The sequence below is a fragment of the Panthera tigris genome, chromosome C1, assembly GCF_018350195.1.
Source record: "Panthera tigris isolate Pti1 chromosome C1, P.tigris_Pti1_mat1.1, whole genome shotgun sequence".
Classification (NCBI taxonomy): Eukaryota; Metazoa; Chordata; class Mammalia; order Carnivora; family Felidae; genus Panthera; species Panthera tigris.
Window position 1 is genome coordinate 20,210,241 of NC_056667.1, and position 14,120 is coordinate 20,224,360.

General features: G+C 54.4%; 1 protein-coding gene across 2 annotated transcripts in view; it reads right to left on the minus strand.

The window, feature by feature from the left end:
• The window catches only part of SLC9A1 (solute carrier family 9 member A1), a 48,381-nt gene that overhangs the window by 22,429 nt on the left and 11,832 nt on the right, over positions 1-14,120 (minus strand). Inside the window, exon 1 of one of the 2 annotated variants that reach the window (XM_042995740.1) lies at positions 2,497-3,261. The exons of the other annotated variant lie outside the window; for it this stretch is intronic. Coding sequence (XP_042851674.1) covers positions 2,497-2,509 — 13 coding nt within the window. The 5' untranslated portion in view covers positions 2,510-3,261. Of the gene's footprint in view, positions 1-2,496; positions 3,262-14,120 lie in introns of those variants that run through there. 2 annotated transcript variants of the gene reach the window in all.

The following is a 14,120-nucleotide window of genomic DNA, read 5'->3' on the forward strand; positions in this document are numbered from 1 at the left end:
CAGGTGTGCGTCTTCCACTCCCCCACCCATCCGCATCCCTCCTCCTGCCAGCCTGCTCTCAGGACCTGCAGGCCCTACTCGCAGAAGCTCCTAGCACCGGTCTGCCCACACCAGAGGCAGGCGAAGAAACAAGAAGCTCGATAAGAGAGCTTCCATTTCCAGAAACTTTAGACCTTGGGAAAACTGGATTTCTCTTTTCTTTTCCTTTAGTGAGGGTAGGGTAGGGTTTGCAAAATGCAAATTTAGGAGAAAAACTGAAATCGAGTATAGCAAATACCTGTTGTTCTTAGTGTCCCTTCCAGTTGAGAGTCCCTTAGCTTAGAAGCTTAACAATTAGATCCGTTATATAGAACTTGAACTTGCTCACAAGATCATCAAAGCAACATAAAGAGAAATTCTGCCATTTCCAGGACAACGGCCCTGCAGAAAGCGAGGCCCAGCGTCCCATTTTCAGCTGCTCCAGGGGAGGGGGGGCAGCTGTGAAGGGAGAACAAGACAAGACTTCAGAGGCGCCGTGGGAGAGAACAGCACCCAGGGAGGCATCTGGGGCCCCTTCTACCCCTGCCAGCTCAATCAGTGCTTCACAGCCTCTCGGGGTGGTGATGAAGAAGGGGTGTTGGGCACCCCTCAACTTGGGCTTTTTGGGGACCTTTCAGAAAGGCCAGAAAGACACTGATGAAAGAACATGACCCTCAGAAGACTGAGCCTGGAATAGGCCTGAGAGGAGGAGGAGGTTTCCCAAAGGGGTGGGCATGGGTGACCCTTAGGCCGGTGTGTCCATGTGCACGTGGGGTGGACTCTGCGTGGCAGGGGCACAGGAGCTGAACTCTCTCATTCCTCCACCTCCAAACACGCTCCTCCTACACTGTTCCCCACCGCTCCAGTATCATTCAGTTGCTTGGCCCCCAAACCCTAGAATCATCCTGACACATCTCACACCCCACATCCAACCCAAACTCTTGTCTGGCTCTGTGGCCTCCTTGCTTTTCCTTGAGCACGAGAACAATTCCACCCCAGGGCCTTTGCATTTGCTCTTCCTTCCTCCTGAACCACTCTGTGCCACAGAGTTGAACAGCAGATTCCTTCCCTCTTTCAGGTCCTTGCTCAATTGCCACCTCCTCAGGGAGGTCTTCCCCAGGCCTCTCTATCCACTCACCCTGCTTTATCTTTCTCTACAGCACCCGTCACTTCCCGACGTCTGCATGTGCTCACTGATGGGTCCCCCACCCAGAACACAAGGTCCGCTGTTGAATCTCTAGCACCTGGAGTTGCGCCCGTCACACAGTAGGTTCACAATCAGTATTTACTCATCGAGATCATCTCCTGACTCGATGACCTAACAAGGGTGTTGTGGGGACCACGTGAGATCACAGATATGAGAGCACTGAGCAAACCATAGGCTTTGTCAGGTGGGTTACCGGAGAAATACTCTAGCTCCTCCAGCAGCTTTCCCTAAATACCCCACCAGGGAGGAAACTTGTCACTTTAGAGTCTGGAATCTTGTAGCCCTCCACATTGTGTGGTTGGCGGGGCGTCTACGCCTCCAGACTGCTCTCAAGGACAGGACCCTGTCCTAGTCATCTTTGACCCACCAGCACTTAGCACAGAGCCCGGCACATGGCAAAGACCAAAACTTGTTTGTTGAGCCTGTGTGACTGTCCAAGGGCAGAATTCAGGTCTGATTGAACCTCACCTCCAGGTTGTGGCACTAAGCTCCAGTGCACCAAACACTGGCTGAACTGGCCTGAGCCTGAAGGCAGGGCTGGGGTTGGGAAGGCACTGGGAGAGCCTTCTGGGCAAAGCAGCAGCATATGGAAAGACAGAAGGTGTGGGGAACAAACATGGTATAAGTAGTGGGTTTCTATCGGGCACAGGGGACAGTGAAGACTGGAAAGGAAGTGATGACTTAGGTAGGCACAAAGCAGCCATTTGTCTGGGCAGTAGACAACAGGTGAGGAAACAGAAGGTCAGTGAGATCCAGACACTCTCAAGATCACATGGGTAGCAGCAGAGCCAGGTCACAAATGTGGGACTGCTGCCTCCCAATCCGGTGTTCAGCCAGGGTCACTGAAAGGCTCTGGTCTGGGACGGTGTGAAAGTCCTGCCTGCAAGCACCTCAGGGAAGAAGGAATGGGAGACGGGGCTGGCAGTCTAGGCTTAGCACCCTGGGGTGGGGAGAGCTGTCCAGCTGCAGGGTTGTTAAGTCTAGGTTCCAGGAGCAGCTTCCACTGTCTCCTGCAGACGCCAGCAGGATGGGTGAGCTCACCCCCAGATGCCTCAAGAGACCAGAAAGCTACATTTGGGGGAGGAAGAGCCCAAGCCGCAGGAGACCTGGGTTCCGGCCCAGACCCTGTCACCAACCCACTAAGTGCTTTGAACAAGCCCGTGCCTTACTCTGGCCTTAGTTTCCCCATTCTCAGAGGCATGTTGAGAGCCTTTCCAGCTCTGACATCTGACCGATGAGCTCTGCCGCTGGACAAAGCACTTCACACTCACCATCTCTGTCCATATGCCAACAAGCACGGTGTCTGGGCCCAGGACAGTCTTCATGCGGAGTAAGATAGCACGAAGCACGGGCTGGTGTAAAGGGCCCTGGTCTGCCAACACAGGAGCTGGCTTCTGTCCCAGTTCTAAACCCGAACTTCTCTGTGATCTCTGGCAAATCACAGTATTGCCCTGCGCCTCACTTCCTTCCTCTCCGGCATGGGGATAAGCAACGCTCATGGCACTGGGTGGCTGTGAGAAAGAGAAAGACCTGTCTTGGACGGAGGGGCGGGATGGCAAGGGGCCTCCCTGTTCCCGGGGAGCAGAGCATGTCTGCCCTCCAGGGCTCAGCCCGCTCTGCGGCCCAGCATGGTTGCCGCCTAGACGTGGGTTCCATGGGAGAGCACAGTAGAAATATCAAGACACCAGAGGGGCTGGGGGCCCTCCGCTGGAACAGAAGTCACTCACTGGCTCACACTGGAGCCAGGCCTTAGTAAGAGGAGGACCCAGCAGTCAAGTGACAGCCATAGCTCTGGAGGACTGAGGCCGAGCAACTGGGCCCGGGCCAGGGGAAGCTGTCCCACACGTAGGCCGGAAGATCCTCAGTGAGATGGCTGGGAAGGGTGACATCTGGAAAAACAAGCAGGGGTCCAGTCGCCTCAGGGATCTGTCCAAGGTTTCAACCCAAACTCAGCCAGCAGTGAGCCTGTGGTTAAGAGCGAACATGGTCAAGGGGCACCTGGGTGGCTCAGTCGGTTGAGCGTCCGACTTCAGCTCAGGTCACGATCTCGCCGGTCCCAAGTTCAAGTGCCGTGTCGGGCTCTGTGCTGACAGCGCAGAGCCTAGAGCCTGCTTCAGATTCTGTGTCTCCCTCTCTCTCTGCCCCTTCCTCACTCGCGCTCTATTTCTCTCAAAAGTAAATAAACATTAAAAAAAATAAACAAGAAAAAGAGGGAGCATGGTCTTGAGAACCGGCAGCCTGGTTTCCTGGCTCTGCCATCTCCTAGCCAGGTCTCCCTGGCAGGCACTCAACCTCTGAGTGTTAGGTGAAACTCAGTTTCTTCATCTGAAAAGCGGGCTCATAACCACTTGTCTCACAGGGCTGTTCTGAGGATCCAATGAGATTATGTGTCGGAGCAAACAACTGCCAAAGAAAGCGCTCAGTGGAAGGCACGGCTCCAATCTCCGAGCCCCTAGTCCCCAGGCCCAGAGAGGGCCTTCTGGCACCAGAGCACACTTGCCAGGGAGGGAGCTGGACTCAGGAGACGGGGCCACACTCTGAGAGAGCCCCTCTGAAACAAGGCTTCGTACCCTGTCCCTGTCATCATTGGTTCCAGGCTGAGCCAAGCTGGCAGAAGCCTGCAGGGGTGCTGAGGGGAAGTGGAGAAGAGGCGGGGCGGGAGGAGGGGGGGAGGCAGAGGGAGGCTGGGAGGAGGCAGAAACCCTCTGGATCCCCACTGAACCTGTTTCTTATCCCCTATAAAATCTATAAAACTGCCTTCTAGGGCACCTGGGTACAGGTCGCAGGAGCTGTGGATGTGGCTGAGCCAGGCAGCAGCAGGTCCCAGAGGCAGGTTGGCAGGGTGGGAGGTCAGAGCTTCCCCTGAGCAGGTGCCCAGGGGATGCCCTGAAAGGCTCCCACACACTTCTGAAAACAGCCCAGCTGGCTGAGCATCATGAGGAGGGAGACACAGAGGGCACACTTGGAGGGCCTCTCCCTGCCCACTGGGACAGTTTGTCACCTCAGGCCTCTAAGAGCCAGGAGATATACTGAGTGGATGGGAGAGCTGAGCATGCTCAGAGGAGGCTGCCCTTTAGAGGACACTGCAGAGAAAAGATGAGGACGGGGCTGGCTGCAGGCCTTGGTCCTGGTGCCAGGAAGGCCCAGGGCTCCAGGAACAGCAAAGGGAGGTCAGGCCTCTCCCGGGGCTCAAGAAGAACCTCAGCATGAAGCCACAGGAGGTTAGAGGAGACAGGGCCTTCCGAGACCATTCCAATCCAACCCCTTCATTTCCTAGATGCAAAGAATAATACCCAGAGAGGGCAGGAACTCGGCAAGGTCACATGGCGAGGTGTTGGCAGAGTCGGGATTTATTCACACCGAGGACTCATACTCCAAAGCCAGTCCTCACTTAGAACACAGTGCCGCCCCTCCTCACTCCCACCTTTTCTTTACAACTACTTTTACCGGGCACTTCAGTGTGATGTGTCTGCACACCTTAAGCTGCATGAGTCCCCGAAAATCTCTGGTATCACATCCTTATTCTGAAGCTGAGGAAACCGAGCCAGGGAGAGGTGGAGAGACTTAACCAAGGCCCTACCGTGGGGTCTTTCTGACTCCAGAGCCACGGCCCGGCATGCTTCCTCCAGCTCTGAGCCCTGGCTTTCTGTCCTGCCGTGCTCAGAACAGGAGGCACGGGTCGCTTCGGCTGTCATTTGCTTGCTACGTGACCTTGGGAGTGAGACACTCACCCACCCTAAACTCCTGGTTCCCTCTAAGACCCACCCCCAGCAGTACCAATATGCTCTGGTTCTGTGTGTGCTCTGCCAGAGGGAGGACCAGGACCTGTCTGTTACCCTGGGGAAGAGGAACAGAAATTTCCAGAGGCACCTCTCAGGCCTGGGGTGAGGCCTACGAGGCCCCTGCTTAACACCTGTGTGCACTGCCTTGGGGGACACAGTGCAGCCCACTAGTCACATGCCAGCATGGGAAGGGAGAATTGTCATCAAGCCCCGTGCTTTCTCATTTGGCCCCAGCGATGCCACGAAGTAGGCACTGTTTCTATTTTCCAGAGGAGAAACTGAGGCTCGGAGTTTAAAGAACTTGCCCAAGCAGCACACAGCCAGTAAGCAACAAGACTGGTACTTGATCCCAGGACTGCTTCATCCCAGAGGCTGAGCTCTGCCCTCACACCAGGCTGCTGGATAGGAAATGGCCCATAACTGCTTCCTGCTGCCACTCTCATCCGCAGGCACAGGTTCCGGAGTCCAGCCCCCACGTGGCTATGCGGTGAGGGCCTGGATGACGGCAGGCGCCCATCCGTGACGAGCCGAGCACAGAGAGGCAAGATACAGGCAGGCTGAGAGGCTGTCGGCCTGCCTACTTGCCTGCCATCGGTGTGCTCCATATAAGTCACTGTCCCGTGCCCAGGAAGAAGCAAAAAAGGCTTCCAACAGCACCTGCTTCCACCTAAGCTGGGCCCATCATATGACTCTGCACACGGCACAGAGGTGGGGATTCCTGTGGCAGCAGGAACCAGGAAGCAGCACGGCAGGGCAGAACAAGAAAGGCCCAGAACTCAGGCTGGAGCCCTGGTTCTGATCAGCTCAGTCGCCGGCTTCTTCATGAGATGGGGACATTGATGATCATAGCACTCACTGAGGGCTCCTTAATCCTCAAACCATCCAGTGAGGGAGGCACTATCACACTCACATCATAGATGAGGAACCTGAGGCTCAGAGAGGCCGGGCTACTTGGCCAAGGCCGCCAAGCTGGTAAGTGGTAAGGCCGAGCAGGAGTCAAGTCCAGGAAGCTGACTCCAGAGCTGACAGGTACTTGTCCTCCAGGGCATTTCTCAACCAGGTTCCTCACCTGAGCCACAGGAAAAATAAGGTGGATAATCATCTTCTCGACTCTCCAAAGGATGGGCCTAACTGGACTGTTTCAGAATGTTCAAAGGAGCAGGCTGGGGGTCTTACTATGGTACTAACTGTGGTTGTTATCAATGGAAAGGAAAGAATACTAGCCCTGAGTGCCAGTCCCCATGTGCCCTAACTCTGGGCCTTGGGTTTGCTCAACCATGAGGAGAGAGGGCCAGGTAACCTCAAATGACTCTCTCACCCTGGTTTCCTAGGATTCAAGGTTGCTCGGTTCCACCACTTTCTTGTGCATGTGACCCTGGGCGAGTTAGTTAACTCTCCAGACCTCAGGGTCCTCATTTATAAAATGAGGACACCTCCCCTCACCTCACAGGGTCAGATGAGGCCCACCCAAGATGCTGAAGGCAGAGGGCCCAGAACGGTGACATGCAAGGCAAGAGCTCCGGCACATGGTGGCGGTGCCTCCTATTCTCTGTGCAGGACGTCTGTGACATCACCATTCACTGCCATTTGAACATGTGTCCCTCTACAACCTCGCCCTGAAAGTGGATACAAGGGCTCACACTCCACCCTGGACCAACAGGGCACTCCCAGTGGCCCTGCCCAGCAACCTGATATCACTGCCATGGGTGCTTTCATAATGAGCTGTGGCTCCAAAAGAGGCGGGAGACGGAGCACAAGGAGCCACTTCCGCCTCTGTGTGCCTGGTACCGAGTGTGGTGGCCAAATACGGGGGAGAGTGGGGCCCACCTGGGCCGGTACAAATCTTATCATGCCAATTCTTCCGTGGGAGGAGCAGGGTGAATGAGGCACAGGCCCCAGCCCATACTGGTCAGGGTTTTGTTTCCAGATTCCTGACCTCAGCCTGGGCCATCGGCTCACAGGTCTGGGGGAGCCCTCTCTATCTGTTTATAAAAGCTGGGAGGGTGAAGGCTCAGGAGATCCAAACACCAAACTACAAGAAGTCTCAGAGACTACTCGCCTCCAGGCTGTCACCTGCAGGAAGGAAGAGCAGGGGTGCTTCTTAGCGGGAGGCAGTGAGCTCTGTGGGAATGGACAGAGGTCCGGGTTTGGGGGCAAAGTTAGGATAGAAAAAGTGCTGTAGCTTGGACTGGGACAGCATCTCCTCCGCCCCACCTGCCTGTTTCCCCACCCTCCTGGACCAGAGGATGGTGGACACCCCCTCCACTGGGAAGCTGCAGGGCTGATGTCCCCCTTGGCTTGATTCTGGCGCTGCAGCCTTCTCTGGGCCACGGTTTCCTCACGTGTAAGGCAGCAGGCTGGGTTAGCCTTTCAGAGGCTCCTCTGGTTCTGATAGCCCGTGATTTTGCAGAATAAGCAGCATACATGCGTCACCTCCCACCTTGTACTTTCTACCTTACACTTTCCACTTTGTACTTTGCTATATGTTATCTCCTACCCTGATATTGATCTTTCCTATATGTTATCGCATTTAGAGTTAGACTTCATGGCATCCTTTTATGAGGCAGGTGTGGGTTCTCCTGCGTTAAAGAGGAGAAAACCAAAGCTCAGGACATTTAAGCCCAAGAACACACCCAGGCAGGGCACAACAGAGCCTGCACTTTATACCCAGGGTTCCAGAATCCAAACCCTGGGTTCCACACGGAGGAAAGCCTGAGGGCAGCCCTGCCAGGCCTGAGTGGAAGGCCCCGAGCGACTGATGCAGGAGCTCATTCCAGCCTGTCCCTCTCAATGTTGCTCCTTTAACGCAGATAAGGGGACTCTTAAAAAGTCAGACTTAATAAAAAAAAAAAAGTAAGTTGCAAAAGAGTATGAACAGTATGATTACCACTTTAAAATGATTTTTATTAAAAAGAACTTCACACAAAGCTAGGGAAAAGTCCGGGCAGACGCTCAGAACTGTGAAGTGATCAGCTCTAAGGAGCAGGTGAACTTGCACTTGGTTCTTTACATACTTAGGTCGCGTTTGAATTTTGTTTCCTTTTTATGAACAACAAGACCTGGGAGGAAATTTGTCTGAGCACCTGCTCTGAGTCCAAGCTCAGTATTAAACACTTTATTATAGGGGGCACCCAGATGGCTCTGTCAGTTAAGTGTCTGACTCAGGTCAGGATCTCGTGGTTTCGTGGGTTTGAGCCCCGCGTTGGGCTCTGCGCTGACAATGCAGGGCCTGCTTGGGACACTCTCTCCCCCCTCTCTCTCTGCTCTTCCCTCACTCAGGTGAGCTTGGTCTCTCTCTCAAAATAAATAAATAAACTTAAAAAAAAGAAACACTTTACTGTAATAAATTATTTCATTTAATTTTCACAAAACCCCATGGAGTATAAGAATGTTCATAGCAGCTTTATTCATAACTGTCAAAAACGGGAACCAACCCAAATGACCATTAGCAGAAGAGTGAACCACCATGGCTTATTCATAGAAGGCAATGCTGTACGGCAACAGAGAGAACAAACTCTCATTCATGTGACGACAAAGAGGAACACCCCGAATAAGGTGAGCAAAAGAAGCCAGACACAAAAGAACACCTGTTGTCTGACTCCAGTTATATCAAGGTCAGGAACAGGTACAACAAACTGATGATGACGGGAGTCACAACAGCGGTTACCTCAGAGGAATGTGGGGGTACAGACTGGGAAGGGCAGGAGGGGACCTTAGGAGGGTACACAGATATCCTCTATCTTGATTTGTTAACATGGTCGCAAACATTTATAAGTAATCACTGAGCCATTCACTTTAAGAGTAGTGCACTCTACTGTATGTGTATATGTATGTTATTCCTCAATTAAATAGAGGGAGGAAAAGGTTTAAAAAAAGACACGCAAGGGAGAATTATCTACAGAAAAATGATGTTCACAGGTCAGGTACTCAGCCTAACGTCCCACAGCTAGCAGTAGTGCAGCTGGGATTCAAAGCCAGGTCTGCTGGACTCTGAAAACCTTAAGCCACCAGACTCTACTGACCCTGACTGCACCAAAGGATGCCCTGAATCTCCACCATCCGGGCCCCTGCACAGGCAACCTTGTCTCTGCTTGCTCCTCACTGCTGATCAATGGTGGCTGTGGTTTAGTCACCTGCTCACACTGAGTGGAGCCTAGCTCCCTGGAAGCCTCAGCATACTGAGAGCTGCTGTGGAACCAGCAAGGCCGATGGGGAGCAGAGGCCAGGCCTACAACTAAAACTTCGGGCCTGCAGGGAGCTGAGATAGGAGGTGTGCTGTGTGCCTGGAGAGGGTGTCCGGTGCACCCACTCGCCATAACAGGCCCTGGCCCACAATGATGGAATTTCAGATGTGGAAGGACAGCTGAGCAGCAGAGCTGAGCCTGGACTTGGCTCTGACACTTGGACCAGTGCTGAGGCTGCTGGGCCACATTGCCTCACAAGGACTCAGAAAAGCTGATCCCGCCAGTCAACATCACCCCTCTTTCCCACCAGGGGAGCAGAAGAACTTTGAGGAACTTGGCTCCCCGGGAGACACCCACTCTGATTTAAATTCCTAGCCTGCTCAGGCTCCCCTCCCTCCTCCTTCCAAGGGAGCCACCTCCTGCTGCTAGGCATGGATCCCGCCTCCTGCTACATCCTTTTCATTCTCCCCCCAACTCCTACACAATCCTTGTCCCAAACCATTTCCTGCAGTTTCCCATCTGATCAGTTTCTTAGGAAGGATAATTATCTATGGAGGGAGGAGGCGGAAAATTCCCAGAGCCAAGAACACTGTGAGAAACTTCATCTAGTCCATTCTCCACCTGCTGGGAGAACCTTCATCCTAAACACAGGCTGGTCGTGGTCATGCCTCACCCCAAACTCTCTGCAATTCCCATCACCACGAGAAAAGTGTCCACACTCCTCTACGCCGAATCAGAGCCCTTCTCAATCTTTCCCAATTTCGACTCGGGCCCTCGTCACCACTACATTCTAAGTGGCAGTGCCAGAACCGAGACCCGTCTGCCACCAGGGCCCACACTGCATTGTGCTGCCTGCCTGTGTCACTTCAGCCTGTCTTGTATTGTAGCTGTTTACACGTCTGTCTCCCACACACAACTGTCAGCGCCACAAGGGTGGGAGCCACTGCCCACACTTCTGACACACAGTAGGTGCTCAGAGGCGAGCTGAAGAGCAGGTGGGAGCCAGGGGCAGCCGCCTCACCTGCAGAGGGAACAGGGGGCCGTCCCGGAGGGAATGGTGGAGGAAAGAAGACCCACACTTATACCATCACAGAGGGGCTCCGGACTAGGGGTTGGGAGACCTGAACTAACCCCAGCTCTGTCACCTCCCACTGCGGCCTATGGGCAAGTCATTTCCTCTCCGGCTCTCTGCTTCCTCCTCTGTGAGATGAGGGGGTTGGGCCCGGCTCCGTTACTGCTGGGTGCTCGCCACAGCACTGTCAATGACCGTCCCCAGGTCTACGTGCCAGGCCCTACCCCCACTGCTGCAAGAGCTGGCATCCCAGTCTAAGCCTCTTGACCCCCAACCCCCTTCCTTATCTTTCTCTGTCTCACCTCCTGGATCCCTCACTCTGTCCCTAGATCCCTCCCGACAATAAAGTCTACTTCTCTGATTCTAGGCCTGGTGTTTCCGGGCCCGGCAGTCCCCCAGGCCACGTGGGATCATAGGATTCGGCAGGGAACAGGCACGTCACAGCCCTGGTGCTCAGCCGTGCCAAGGCTCGCACAGGACAGGTCCGGTGACGGCCTGCCTGTGGGCACCGGGGTGGGGCAGGGGAGGAGAGGGCAGGAGTCCAGCAGGGCCTCGCGTCCCCACAGCCCCTCCCTTCCTCACGTGCCTTCATCCCCCCCTGCTCTGCCCTGCTCCCTATTCACCCCTCCCTGGCAATGACTCTCCCAGGCTGGAGCTTCCAGCCCACCGCTGGCCCGGCCACAGGAGCCTGTTTCAAAGCTTCACACCTGTTGCTCTCACAGACCTGGGCCGAGTGGCTGTGGGCCAGGGACCTGCTTTGCTTGGTTTACTGTGGCCAGCCCGAAGCCGGAGCCAACCCTCTATCTCTGGCTCCCAGGCTGCTCTGCGCATCCCTCCCCAGGTCAGACCATGTCACCCTGATCAAAAGCCTTCAGTGGCTCCACATAGCACCTAGATTCTCACACCACACCTCCTTCCCTCCCTCTCTCTCTACTCCAGGTTCCTCAAATGTGCCCTCTCCAGGGACGCTGGTCTTTGAAAGGCAAGCTCCTCCTTGTCATTTGCTCAGCTCAGAAGCCACCTCCTCAGAGAGGCCTTAGCTAACCATCCAAAGCAGCACATCTCTCTCCTATCTATTTTCTCCAGGATACTTATCACTGCCTGACACTGTTGTGTCTACTGTCCAACACCCCACACTGCCCTGGGAACCCCCTGACACAAGAAGCCTCCTTGTCTTGCTCCTGGCTATGTCTTCAGTACCCAGAATAGTGTCTGGCATGAGAGGAGGTGGGGGTTCTACACATTAGACTCGGTGGCCAGGGAGGCCTCTCGGAAGAGAGGACACCTGATCCAGGACCTGGGCAGGGAGCTGGCCTGCGGCAGCCTTCCAGGCTGGGGAGAGCAAGTGCGGAGGAACAGGTCTGGAGAGGCTCGTGCACTTGAGAAACCCAGGAAGACTGGAGTGAGTGAGGTCAGGAGAAGAGCAGCAAGGAGTGAAGCTGAGAGAGCTGAACGCCACACCTCTCCTGGGTTGGATTTCACCCCAAGTTCATCAGGAAGCAACTGAAAAGTTTGAAGCAGGGGAATGGTGAGTTCTGGTTTACATTTCTTTTTTTTTTTTTTAACATTTATTTTTGAGACAGAGAGAGACAGAGCATGAACCGGGGAGGGTCACAGAGAGAGGGAGACACAGAATCTGAAACAGGCTCCAGGCTCTGAGCTGTCAGCACAGAGCCCGACGCGGGGCTCGAACCCACCGACCACGAGATCGTGACCTGAGCCGAAGTCGGACGCTTAACCGACCAAGCCACCCAGGCGCCCCTGGTTTACATTTCTGAACGATGCCCCTGGCTGCTCTGTGGAGAGCTGATTACAGGCAGAGGGGAGTGCAGCCAGGAGACAATTCAGGGGGCCCCTGGAGTCACCCGGTTAGAGATGCTCGTGGCTTGGACAGGGAAAGCAGAGGTGGAAATGGAGTGAAGGGTGTGTGATCGATGTGTGTGATCGAGCTTTCCAGAGGGCTGACCAGCCCTCTGCTCTGGCTGGAGTTCTAAATGCCTGGGAATCTAGCCTAGCCCACCCACCCAATCTTATTTCTCACTGACCCCCAGCCCAGACGTCCCCCGCAGCTGGTGGGCCTTCCTCTCTAGCCCCTTCTTTCCCCTTCCTCAGCCGGGTGCCCGCTCACACCCACTGTTCAGAGCCTCGGCTGGTGCCACGACCCTTGCCTGACCCGCTGCTTCCCCTCCCCTTGTCAAGGCCTTGTGAACGCACCTGTACAAAGGCCTCTGCCCCCTCATTCCGGCCACATCTCTTCTCTCCCTGAAGTCCTCCTGGGCTTTGAGGCAGTGGCACAGCTTCACTGGGCACTTTTATTTGCTCTTTCACTCCCTGAGGTGGCTGTAAGCTGGATAAAGGCAGACACCGGGACTCGTACCCTTCAGGGTTGCCGTGACACTCAGACAACCATGTACCACGTGGAGCCCTTAGCACAAGGCCAGGCGCTCGGCGGGTCTCAAACAACCCAGCTGCTTACTCAACAACCTGCTTACTGCCTCCATACGGCAACATCCAACACTGGTGCTCACGGCCCCGCAGGGTGGCTCAGCTTCTCTGCCCAGCCAGCCAGGCAGGTGAAGTATGTGCGGGGCTGAGGTGAAGGGGGTGAAAAATGCCCCAATGGGTTTCACAAGCAAAGGTCAATGGCTCCGCATTATCTACGGCTCTACATTATTCACGTCTCCGTGCCTTTCTCCAGCTCCACCCTCCATATGAGCAAACTCCTGCCCAACCTTCAAGGCTCAGCTCAAAGCTCTGGCATGTGCTCTGATCCACCACCCACCCAAAGCCTCCTGTGCACCCACAGCCCTGTGGGGCCCTGCTGTGGCACTTCTCAGCACATCCCAAGTGCTTGTTTAGACCTCAGCCTCTCCCGTGAGGCTGGGATTATATTTATTCCTCTTTCCGTCTTCATTCAGCACAGCCTTTATGAGGCATGAATCAGTGTTTGCTGAATGTGTCTCCCCCTCCCAACTAAAGACCAAACCTCAGACATTTCAGCTCAAGATCTCATCTATGTGCCCACCCCAGTCCTGGTGACATTCAGCATTGCCCGGTGCCCCCTGGCTCTCATGACTGAAACCACCTTCCAACCATAGTGGCAACTCCCATTTCTGAGCGCTTCCGGTGTGCCTGGAGCTTTACACGCATTATCCGTTTCACTGGAGAAACTGAGGCTCGGCCAGGGCAGCGCAGTTACAAAAGTGGCAGCACCTTCTGCCCTGCACACTGGCACAGTTCACCTGGTACCTCATCAGAGCTGGGCCTATTTTAAAAACCATCATCTGTTCTGCAAAATTTAGTGCTTTTCTAGCTACACATCAAGTTGTCATACAAAATCGTGCTTTGCTCATTAAATGCTTCAAGTGATAAGTCTTGCTACTACAGCTACATGGTGAAATGACTGTTTTATAGGAGAAATTGCACAGGACTTGGAATGAGAAACCGTGGGTCTGGCTTCGGCTGTGCCACAGTCAGGCCATCCGCTTCTAGGCAAGGCTCCTAACCTCTTGGGACCTCAGTGTCCTGATTCATAAAAAGGAGAAGAACAGCATCTCCCCAAAAGGTTTCCTGCTGCATCTGGAAAGTGCTCTCGCCACCTTAGGAGTGTGCTCATTAAAAGGATAAACATTATTTATCCATAGCTGCCTCACCCCTGCACTTAGCACAGCACTGGACACACAGCAGGGCATCAGTAAGTCTTGCTGAGTGATTATTCAGTTGCTGGGCGATTCAGGAGTCAGAGAAAACAAGCCAGCATCTCTCTCCCTCCCGATCCTAGAGGGACTCCCAAGTGAGTTCGGGATGTGCCAAACTCTGTGACAACCATCTTACACGGGTACTCTCCCCAAATCCTT